This window comes from Lagenorhynchus albirostris, chromosome X (genome assembly GCF_949774975.1).
Source record: "Lagenorhynchus albirostris chromosome X, mLagAlb1.1, whole genome shotgun sequence".
NCBI lineage: Eukaryota > Metazoa > Chordata > Mammalia > Artiodactyla > Delphinidae > Lagenorhynchus > Lagenorhynchus albirostris.
The window spans coordinates 15,975,720-15,988,511 of NC_083116.1; the positions used below are offsets into that span (position 1 = coordinate 15,975,720).

Sequence of the window (12,792 nt, forward strand, 5' to 3'; positions counted from 1 at the left end):
GGCCATAGATTCTCTTGAACTGACTATGATTTATCTATGAATTAAGCCTCTGGAGAAAGTCGTCAGTTTATTTTCTAAATCAAATAGGATTATCTTTGGAAGGAAGTATTCCCTTTAGCTGATCATTTTAAACAGTAATGAATAATTGCCTTTGGCCAAATACCAAAACCCAAGATCTACAAGGTAAATTCTTTGAAAACAAATATAATCTGATGAGCATTTTTGATAAAATAAATATTTAAACATATTTCCTCATTTTCATCGATGGCTTTCTTATCTCAAGCAACATTTAACACAACAAATCCTTTGGAAAAATAGGATTTCAAAATCAAAATATTATTTAAACAAACTACATACATGAGGCACATAAATGAACATGCATTGCTGGTGGGAATATAAAATGGTAAAATTACTTTGGAAAACAGATCGGCAATTTCTTATAAAGTTAAACATGCACTCGCCATATAATATAGCAATCCTACTAGGTATTTACTTAAGAGAAATTAAAATACACATCTACACAAAAGCTTAAACACAAATATTCATAGCAGCTTTATCTGTAATAACCCCCAACTGGAAACAACCCAAATGTCCATCAAAAGGTGAATTGTACCATATACATACAATGAAACACAACTCAGCAATAAAAAGTAATTAAGTACCAATACAGGAAGCAACATGAATGGATTTCAAGGACATTCTAAGCAAAAGCAACCAGACACAAAAAAGTATATACTATATGATTTTATACATATATATGAAATTCTATAGGAGAGAAATCTAATCTGTAGTGATGAAGAAAAGGAGATCAGTGGTAACCTAGAGCCAGTGGTAGGAGTAGAGGAAGATTAACTACAAAGGGTCAGTGGACATTTTCTGTGACAATGGAAGTGGCTATATCTTGACTGCAAGCTTAAAATAGGTGAAACTTATAGTAAGTGTGGAAATTATATCTCAACAGAGTTGATTTTTAAAATAGCATAAATGAAAACTCTTCAAAAGTTGAAAATTTAAAGTTATATCTGCTTAGCAAGTATAACTATTAAGTATCCTGTGCAAACTGTGTACCAAGATGCAGTCTCTACAATTAGGAAACTACTCTCTTGAAAAAACTAAGCACATAGGAACACGTGGAAGGCATTGGGCCCAATGCTATTCGGAGCTGGTATATACAGTTAACCAGGTTCTTTTAAATAGTGCCTACCATGTGGAAGGATTGGCAAAAGGAATAAAAGGAAAGGATTCATTAGGCTGGAAAGGAGACCAATACACACTAGGTTGGTTGGGAGATCTGGGATCAGATCAATGACAATAAATGATATTCCAGTACATCACCATGAACCCTGGCTTGTCACTGTCATCTTGTGAGGTGCCTCTCAGTAAGGAGGTCAATTAATCTGGATGCAGCTTGACCTTATCTAAAAATTGGTACCAAATAACTGGGACAAAGAGTAGAAAATGGTATAGGACAAGAGGTTCTTCAGATTCCTTGGCTAGACTATAGGGAATCCCTTGCCCTCTCCATCAGTGTGGAAGCTCTCTCATTCTCCTTTCAGTGTTTGGTAAAAAATTCTACTAGGGTTTTTATAAATGCAGGAGATCAGATGAGGAACAGATCTGGAATATTTTATTCATCTATATAGCTTTAGAAATTAAAAGATGGGAAAAATAGATAATTGAGTATCTCTCATATATAATCTTAGGATAGGATTCAGAGTACAGTCACACCACACTGGGAAATATTCTGAAATTACTTTTTTAATCAGAGGGATCTAATAATATCACAATCTTTAAGGAACTTTTAATGAAATGTGAAAAACAAGTGTGGAGTGTTGTGGTCACTTCTGGGTGCCACACTTGAAGGATATTGACATACTGGAGGCTAATGGCCAGGATGGTAACAAGGCCTGGAAACCATCTCAGGGAATAAAATACTAGAATGGAAACCTTGAGGAGAAAAGATCTGTCTAGACATGGTAGCTGTTGCCAAGCATCTGAAAGTCTACATCTATGGGAGAGGTGATAGACTTTGCCTATTTTGTGGCATTCCCTATGACAAATTAGGACCAAAGGATGGAAGACAGATTTTAGTTCAATATCTGGGGGAATTTTTGAATGAGTAGAACTTTCCAATAGTTGAAAGGCTCTTTGACTCTCCTTCAGTGAAAATTCAAATAGAAGTAAGTGAAGAATCCAATAGCAGTAAGGGAGTGCTAATCCTCTTATCCTGTCCCTCACATAATTAATAACTGCATATGAGTTTCTAAAACATATTTAACTTCTATTATTTCTTGATTATACAAGTAACAGATATGCCATGTGCAAAAAATTGAAAATAAGACAAGCAAAGAGAAATGCAAATGAAAACAAAATCATGCATCTTCCCATCTCCCAGAGATGTAAACATTTTGGCATATAGCCTTACAAGAACTTTTTCTGTTATAGATCCCTATAAAATATATGCATATACCTTTTAAAAACAAAAATGAGATCCCATTAATCACACTGCTTTTTTACTTTATGATACAGTATAAACATCTTTCCATATCAAGTAATATATGACCATGTCATCATTCTTAATGGGTGCAGAGATTTCCATGAAATGAATGTACCGTAATTTGTTTAATCCAATGTTTCCCAAAGGGCATTCAACATAACATCAGTTCCACAAGATGACCCTCAAAAAAGAGAACTTAGGTTACATAGTTTAAATATGCTCCATACCATATCCCCTTTCTTGGGCTTTCACGATGTTAAAGAAATGAATTAACAGAGTTTCCCAAACTTACTTGACCATAGATTCTCCACGGTCTCTCCCTTCTTTAATTCTTCAGGACACTTACTTATTCACATTTTATAAAACACCCTGATAAGTGCTGGCTTAACTGATCCTTTAGTGTTAATACTACGTTTTTTGTTTTTTATATCAAACTTGCCATTTTAACCATTTTTAAGTATACAATTCAGTGGCATTAATTACATTCACAATGTTGTACCATTCCCACTATCTATTTCCAAAAGTTTTTCATCATTCCAAACAGATATTCTGTACCCATTAAGAATAACTCTCCATTCTCCCTCACACCAGCCCCTGGTAACCTGTAATCTACTTTCTGTTTCTACAAATTTGTCTATTCTAAGTAAGTGGCGACATGCAGTATTTATCTTTTCGTGTCTGGCTTATTTCACTTAGCATAATGTTTGCAAGGTTCATCCATGTTGTAGCATGTGTCAGAACTTTATTCCTTTCTGTGGCTGAATAATATTCCGTTGTATGGGTATACCACATTTTTATCCATTCGTCTGGTGATGGACAAAAGTTGCACCTTTTGGCTGTTGTGAATGAATAATGCTGCAAGGAACACTGGCATACAAGTACCTGTTTGAGTCTTTGTTTCCAAGGAGTGGAATTATTGGATAATATGATAATTATATGTTTAATATTTTGAGGAACTTCTAAACTGTTTTCCACAGTTGCTGTGTCATTTTACATTCCAACCAGCAATGTGTAAAGGTCCTATTTCTCTGCATCCCCACCAACACTTGCTATCATATGTCTTTTTGATTATAGCCATCCTCATGTATGAAGTGGTATCTCTTTGTGGTTTCTATTTGCATTTCCCTAATAACTAATGATGTTGAACATCTTTTCATGTGCTTATTGACCATTTGTATATCTTCTCTGGAGAAATGTCTATTCATGAGGTCCTTTGCCCATGTTTTGATTGGGTTATCTTTTTGTTGCTGAGTTCTAGGAATTCTTTATATATTCTGGATTAAACCCTTATCAGATATGATTTACTAATATTTTTTCTTATTCTATAGGTTGCCTTTTCACTGTCTTGTTAATGTTCTTAGATGCGCAAAAGTTCTTAATTTTTATAAAGTTCGATTTATCTATTTTTTTTCTTTTGTTGCTCATGCTTTTAGTGCTATAGCTAAGAATCCATTGCCAAATCCAAGGTCATAAAGATTTACCCCCTTTTTTTTCTAAAAGTTTAATGGTTTTAGGTCTTAATATTTAGGTCATTGATCCATTTTGAGTTAATTTTTGCATATGGCATAAGGTAGGAATCTAACTTCATTGTTTTGCACGTGGATATTCAGTTGCCCCAGCCCCATTTGTTAAAAACATTAGGTTTTTCACGGTGGCAAAGAACATTACAGTAAACATCCATTGCAACCTGTCCTATATTTTTCCCTAAGAAAAATTCCTATGAGTTGCTATATCAAAAGATGTACACATTTTTAAGGCTTTTGATACATACTACCAAACTTCCTCCAGAAAGGACATTAAGAATCTACCACAGTGAATTCAAATACCACTTTCCCCACACTCTTAACAGACTTGTCTATTATAAAATTTTTTAAATCTCTGCTAATCAATGTGGCATGGAAATGTATTCCAAATCAAGTTTAAGGGAGTTTTAGCTGAACTTCCCTTGACAGCCCGAACATGCTAGCCTTAGCACCTTCCTCTCCAAAGACCTCACACTTATGAAAAGATTATCTAAGAATAAGACTTGATGTAAACCACTGCAGAGTTCAATATGTCTAGCTAAGGAAGCAAACTAAACCCTTCCTCTCAGGAAAGCGGGACTAGAAATGAAAAGTATATTTAGGTTCCTCTGCTGGATAGTGTAATTTCAAAATATTTCTTTCCTCAGCACAGAGTCACAGACCAGCTGTTCGCGACTTTCAAGTGTGTCCTTTTTCATTTGTGTTCAATGGAGAGTTACCAAACACGAGTCATGCCAAAAAATCAACTAAACTGAAATTAGAGGAAGAAATTTTTCTTATAACCATATAATAATTATCAAGGAAAAAGAAAAGGCTATTTTGCTGGTTATCTGCTTTTTAGTACTAGTTGAGTACTTCCAAATGTGTATTGGGACAGACTTTTTTTATAGTTGATGTTGCTTTTGGCCCTGTCTCCTTTGCTTCTTTGAAACAAATATACCAAGTATAGGGCTTCCCTGGTGGCGCAGTGGTTGAGAGTCCGCCTGCCGATGCAGGGGACACGGGTTCGTGCCCCAGTCCGGGAAGATCCCACATGCCGCGGAGCAGCTGGGCCTGTGAGCCATGGCCGCTGAGCCTGCGCGTCCGGAGCCTGTGCTCCGCAACGGGGGAGGCCACAACAGTGAGAGGCCCACATACCGCAAAAAAAAAAAAATATATATATATATATATATATATATACCAAGTATACCTTTATTTTGTTTTGTCTCAAGCTGTAGTTATAGTAGAAAGAAAATTTTATGATTAGTGTTTTGTCAGTGGGAACTTGTTATTAATATGGAAATCCTTAGAGGATCATCTATCCACACAAAACAAGAAACCAGGGGGAAATGAGCTTTCCACATTTCATCATAAAGCATGCATAATTCATAGAAGGGAGGAAACTACTGATGAGGCTGAAGAAAATGAGTTTCTTGTTGCCAGAAAGAATCAAAATATTAGGTACAAAGCTCTCTAATTTCCTAAATATTTTCTTAAGGCCTTCTGAAGTTTAATGTCATCATGACTTTCGCTGTCATGCTAGCAAAGATGAAGGCAGATGTTTTTACAGAATCAATAACATTTTAAGAGGCAGAAGGGATCTTACAAATATCTAGTCCAACTCTATTTTACCGATTGGAAATATGAAACCCAGAGAGGTGGCGTGACCTGCCCAAAGTCATACAGAGCTAGTGACAGAGCTGGACCTACAAGTCAGGCTTCCTGACTTCTGTACTCACTAATAATGTAGGCTGTTCCCTCGCCTAAAAGGTTGGTGTGAACCAATGTTCCCAATTTGCTTTGCTGTCAGTAATGCCACAGAGATCTCCGATTTCATACAATAGCTTATTGGGCAATTTATGGGATTCAGTTAATAACTGCATCAGTTTGACACATTTCTTCTGAGAGACTAGGGTCATTATTTCCCATTATCAAGAAAGTTGAGCAAGTTTCCAAGATTCCTATATGATTCCTATTTCTATTCTTTTCTACCTATACCTTGTGGACATTTGTAAAAATCAATCTTATTTACTCTTGGGTTAAGAAGCACATTTTAAGAAATGCTGTGAGATATCATGGAATTTAAGGGAAAGAAAGCTACCTTTTCACCAGAGTAAACTATTGTTCTCTGGCCTTTTAAAAATGCACAATTTCAACTATCTGAGAGTGAAGTCTACCTATATGATGTATTTTTCAAGCTCAACTTTTAAGATTTAAAATATTTAAAAACACTTCAGGCAAATTGTAATTAGTTTTCTCCATAGATATTCAAAGTACCATACATGCATTTTCATCATGGATATTTATATGTAGTTGCTTCTAGGTGAATTTTAAAAATTCATTTAGCAGATGAGATTAAATATCCTGTAGTGGGAGTACTAATAATTCAAGGGGCAGGGACAAAGATTAATGCAGAATTAGAATCTTAACTCGTGTGCTTTTAAAATCTCACTCGATTTGCCTCAGTTCTAAAGAGCCAGTGAAACAGGCCACGTAGATACAAATTCTAACTCCATACCCATTTTTAATGTAAGAGCTTTCTAACAGTGAGAGTTGTCCAACAATAGAATGAACTGGCCTGTGACGGAGTTCAGTCAGTCACTTTGAAATCACAAGATTTCAAACTCAGGCTAAAAGGTAACCTGTCTGGGGTTCTTAAAAGGATTCTTGCAATGAGAGGTAGATTAAAAGACTTCTAAAATCCTTTAAGATCTAAGTTTCTGTAATTTCAATATTGTCTTTCTCTCATACTTTTATAGTACAGAGGTCCTTTCATATGTGTATTTAGAGTCATATTATCTTAGACTGACTTGTACCATCATTTTTGCACTTATGTTATCCTGCTTAAAGATAGCAATGGTATCTCACTCATCTTCATATAACCTACAGTTTTAAGTATAGTTTATGTACACAGAAAGTATGCATTAGATACTTATTGAATATATTTGAAATTACAAGCTTGATTAGTTGACTTAGTCATTATAAATTTTAAGAACCATATATTTTTTTTCCTTGGTCTGAGAATCTAATTTATTACTGCAGTGAGTTTTCATGTTAGGATGTATCTGGGTGCTGCTCTTTTATAAGGTTATAAGTAAAATAAGAATACTTGATTGAACACGAACACATATTTAAGGGTTAAAAACGATGCTTTTAAAGTATATGAAAAACTATTTCCATTTTCATTTATCTTCTTAGTGACAATGTGAAAACTAGCATATATATATACACATATATACATTTATAATATATAGGAAGAAGACATACGAACACTTATGTACAATATGATTACCTCTTGTTCTTACATTTTTTTAAAGATGGGTTATAAGATAGACAATTAAAAAAACTAATTTAAGAAAATTGGAACAATCAAAATACCAAAACTATCCTGTTGTGGGTTGAATTGTGTCCCCAAAAAGATAAATGTTGAATTTCTAACCCTCAGCACCTGTTAATGTGACCTTATTTGAAAATAGGGTTTCTACAGATATAATCAAGTTAAGATGACATCATGCTGGATTAGGGTGGGCCCCAAACCCAATGACTGATGTCTTTATAAGGCCATGTGAAAACACAAGGACACAGGGAGAACCCCAAGTGATGATGGAGACAGAGACTGGAGTAATATGTCTGCAAGGCAAGGATTTCTGGCAACCACTAGAAGCTAGGAGAAAGACATTAACAGATTCTCCCTTAAAGCCTCCAGAAGGAACCAATGCTGCTGACATCTTGATTTTGGACTTTTGGCCTCCAGATCTATGAGATAATCCATTTCTGTTGTCTTGGGCTACCCAGTTTGTGGTACTCTGTTATGGCAGCTCTAGGAAACTAATACATGTCTTTCCCTGTGGAAAACTGGCATGACAATTCCTTGGCATGTTTAGGATAACAAAACATAGTCTTTCCATAATTTAAAAAAATCAACCACAGGGCTTCCCTGGTGGCGCAGTGTTTGAGAGTCCGCCTCCTGATGCAGGGGACGCGCGTTCGTGGTCTGGTCTGGGAAGGTCCCACATGCCGCGGAGCGGCTGGGCCCGTGAGCCATGGCTGCTGAGCCTGCATGTCGGGAGCCTGTGCTCCGCAGTGGGAGAGGCCACAACAGTGAGAAGCCCGCGTACAGCAAAAAAAAAAAAAAAAAAAAAAAAATCAACCACAAAATACCTCATGTAAAAGTTAGAATTGCTTTGGTCTGAAAATTAATAAATGGAAAATCATTTAAGATATGGAGCCCCCCAATACACAAGCTCGAAAGGTAACAGAATGGAAAACCAACTACAAAGTCCTCAATTCTGAGCATATTACAGTGATTGTGGCATCCTAGGATTCAGCTAAAACAATAAAAACTAACCAAATAGAGTGAAAGAAATTGTCTAAGTTGAAAAAAAAAGTATATTGAGATGAGATAGCCAAGATTACCAAGATTTATTGATGAAAGTTCCTCACACAAATGAGTAGTAGTCTCACCCCCATTGTTCACTTTCTCCATCCTTAGTCTTTGTACTTGATCATTCTGAAAAACTTTTTTTGCTGAAGTGTTGATAGCACATGGGGACCTTTTTTTCTGTCATTGATCTATAATTTCAGCAAGGAACACCACTGCAATCACACCTCATTCCATGAGGGCCCCCTTATATGTTCACAACTCGTCCACTGAAGTCGGGCAAGAAGTTAAGTAACAAAGGCGATATTGATAGTTCACTTGTCCTTAGCCAATTTGTAGAATCCTATCCCAGTTTCAGGAGACCATATGATTCCAGTCATCTCAGAAATATTCAGTTTCATTTATTCATAGGTGAATAGACTTTCCCCCCGCCATATATATACATTCTAATCAATTCCATCAGGGCTATTGTCAAAAAATTCTTGATGCCAATCTTTTTCCCATGTGGAATATACCTACATCAGATTTCCATAATTCTGATTATTTCTAATGACAAGGAAAAATGTTTAATAAATATTTTATTTTTTTATTTATTTATTTATTTATTTTTTTTAATTTAGTTCAATAATTTTTTTTTATTGGAGTATAATTGCTTTACAATGGTATGTTAGCTTCAGCTTCACAACAAAATGAATCAGTTATATACATACATATATTCCCATATCTCTTCCCGCTTGCGTCTCCCTCCCTCCCACCCTCCCTATCCCACCCCTCCAGGCGGTCACAAAGCACCGAGCTGATCTCCCTGTGCTATGCGGCTGCTTCCCACTAGCTATTTACCTTACGTTTGGTAGTGTATATATGTCCATGCCTCTTTATCGCTTTGTCACCGTTTACCCTTCCCCCTCCCCATAACCTCAAGTCCATTCTCTAGTAAGTCTGTGTCTTTATTCCTGTTTCACCCCTAGGTTTTTCATGACATTTTTTTTTTAAATTCCATATATATGTGTTAGCATACGGTATTTGTCTCTCTCTTTCTGACTTACTTCACTCTGTATTACAGACTCTAGATCTATCCACCTCATTACAAATAGCTCAATTTCGTCTCTTTTTATGGCTGAGTAATATTCCATTGTATATATGTGCCACATCTTCTTTATCCATTCATCCGATGATGGACACTTAGGTTGTTTCCATCTCTGGGCTATTGTAAATAGAGCTGCAATGAACATTTTGGTACATGACTCTTTTTGAATTATGGTTTTCTCAGGGTATATGCCCAGTAGTGGGATTGCTGGGTCATATGGTAGTTCTATTTGTAGCTTTTTAAGGAACCTCCATACTGTTCTCCACAGTGGCTGTATCAATTTACATTCCCACCAACAGTGTAAGAGGGTTCCCTTTTCTCCACACCCTCTCCAGCATTTATTGTTTCTAGATTTTTTGATGATGGCCATTCTGACTGGTGTGAGATGATATCTCATTGTAGTTTTGATTTGCATTTCTCTCATGATTAGTGATGTTGAGCATTCTTTCATGTGTTTGTTGGCACTCTGTATATCTTCTTTGGAGAAATGTCTATTTAGGTCTTCTGCCCATTTTTGGATTGGGTTGTTTGTTTTTTTGTTATTAAGCTGCATGAGCTGCTTATAAATTTTGGAGATCAATCCTTTGTCAGTTGCTTCATTTGCAAATATTTTTTCCCATTCTGAGGGTTGTCTTTTGGTCTTCTTTATGGTTTCCTTTGCTGCGCAAAAGCTTTTAAGTTTCATTAGGTCCCATTTGTTTACTCTTGTTTTTATTTCCATTTCTCTAGGAGGTGGGTCAAAAAGGACCTTGCTGTGATTTATGTCATAGAGTGTTCTGCCTATGTTTTCCTCTAAGAGTTTGATAGTTTCTGGCCTTACATTTAGGTCTTTAATCCATTTTGAGCTTATTTTTGTGTATGGTGTTAGGGAGTGATCTAATTTCATACCTTTACATGTAGCTGTCCAGTTTTCCCAGCACCACTTATTGAATAGGCTGTCCTTTCTCCACTGTACATTTCTGCCTCCTTTGTCAAAGATAAGGTGACCATATGTGCGTGGGTTTATCTCTGGGCTTTCTATCCTGTTCCATTGATCTATCTTTCTGTTTTTGTGCCAGTACCATACCGTCTTGATAACTGTAGCTTTGTAGTATAGTCTGAAGTCTGGGAGCCTGATTCCTCCAGTTCCTTCTTTCGTTCTCAAAATTGCTTTGGCTATTCGGGGTCTTTTGTGTTTCCATACAAATTGTGAAATTTTTTGTTCTAGTTCTGTGAAAAATGCCAGTGGTAGTTTGATAGGGATTGCATTGAATCTATAGATTGCTTTCGGTAGTAGAGTCATTTTCACAATGTTGATTCTTCCAATCCAAGAACATGGTATATCTCTCCATCTATTTGTATCGTCTTTAATTTCTTTCATCAGTGTCTTATAATTTTCTGCATACAGGTCTTTTGTCTCCTTAGGTAGGTTTATTCCTAGATATTTTATTCTTTTTGTTGCAATGGTAAATGGGAGTGTTTTCTTGATTTCACTTTCAGATTTTTCATCATTAGTATATAGGAATGCCAGAGATTTCTGTGCATTAATTTTGTATCCTGCCACTTTACCAAATTCATTGATTAGCTCTAGTAGTTTTCTGGTAGCATCTTTAGGGTTCTCTATGTATAGGATCATGTCATCTGCAAACAGTGACAGCTTTACTTCTTCTTTTCCGATTTGGATTCCTTTTATTTCCTTTTCTTCTCTGATTGCTGTGGCTAAAACTTCCAAAACTATGTTGAATAAGAGTGGTGAGAGTGGGCAACCTTGTCTTGTTCCTGATCTTAGTGGAAATGCTTTCAGTTTTTCACCATTGAGGATGATGTTTGCTGTGGGCTTGTCATATATGGCCTTTATTATGTTGAGGAAAGTTCCCTCTATGCCGACTTTCTGCAGGGTTTTTATCATAAATGGGTGTTGAATTTTGTCAAAAGCTTTCTCTGCATCTATTGAGATGATCATATGGTTTTTCTCCTTCAGTTTGTTAATATGGTTTATCACATTGATAGATTTGCGTATATTGAAGAATCCTTGCATTCCTGGAATAAACCCCACTTGATCATGGTGTATGATCCTTTTAATGTGCTGTTGGATTCTGTTTGCTAGTATTTTGTTGAGGATTTTTGCATCTATGTTCATCAGTGATATTGGCCTGTAGTTTTCTTTCTTTGTGACATCCTTGTCTGGTTTTGGTATCAAGGTGATGGTGGCCTCGTAGAAGGAGTTTGGGAGTGTTCCTCCCTCTGCGATATTTTGGAAGAGTTTGAGAAGGATAGGTGTTAGCTCTTCTCTAAATGTTTGATAGAATTCGCCTGATTATTTCTAATGACAAGGAAAAATGTTTAATAAATATTTTAGATAGCCACTCCTACCTTCATTAGCTGAGGAAATTTAAACCAATTTTCAACTTCATTTCATGAAGATACATTTCTATTTTGCAAAATGCTAATACTACCCCCAATTACCTAAAGCACTTACTTTATATTTAAAATTTTTAATACATGATTTTTCTTATTTAAAAAATCCTTAAGACTTTTGAATAGAAAATTGGGTTTTAAACAAACCTTTATAGCCCTTTGGGAACAACTGGAAGTGCATGGTTCCTGCAGAAAAGCCCTAACATATTAAGCCTATATTTAATCAAATCAGTAGTCATGATGATGAATAAAAGGTAATTCACAGAAATGTAAACCACCACAATTTATCCACATTGTCTTTTTTCCACACTTAATTAGAGTACAAAATTGATCAGGGATAACCAGGTTAAGTACAAATTGAGTGAAGCCCCAATTACATATTATTTTCTTGCTATTCAATTAGCTTCCATTCATCTTGCTTCCCCTACCTATTCCTCCCCAACAAATTACACATCCAAGGATTCATGTCAAAAATTGGCAATCCTTGGATCAATACAGTATAACTAGCTTAATTTTAAAACTGCTTTTGATAGATGATTTTTCCTTACCAAATGGAAACTAGCAATTACTGAAAATATTAAAAACTAGCATAAATATTCAGTACATAATTTGAAAAACCATTTTACCTGTTGATTAATGGAACAATAATATTTCATTAGAATGTATAATTTTATTTATTTTTTAATTCACATAAATAGATAGAGCTCTCAATTATTTTTTTAAAAAATCAAGGTACAGCATATTTTTATACATTAGCAACTTGAAGATGTATGATTGTATCGTCAACATACTTCTTATTTAGAAAACATCTTTGAAAGTATTACTACATTGTTTTTAAGGGCATACCCAGGAATTAGACATGCAAGTTCTATAGATAAACAGAATTCTAGGAAATTGAGAAAAAAAGATAAATAGGAAATAGTCTAAA

The 12,792-nt window shown here is 35.5% G+C and overlaps 1 protein-coding gene across 1 annotated transcript in view; it reads right to left on the bottom strand.

The window, feature by feature from the left end:
- Positions 1 to 5,472: 5,472 nt before the first annotated feature.
- The window catches only part of LOC132513053 (P2R1A-PPP2R2A-interacting phosphatase regulator 1-like), a 43,120-nt gene continuing 35,800 nt past the window's right edge, over positions 5,473 to 12,792 (bottom strand). The window contains 1 exon segment of the mRNA XM_060137268.1: positions 5,473 to 5,538. Within this exon segment, the coding sequence (XP_059993251.1) occupies positions 5,473 to 5,538 (66 nt within the window).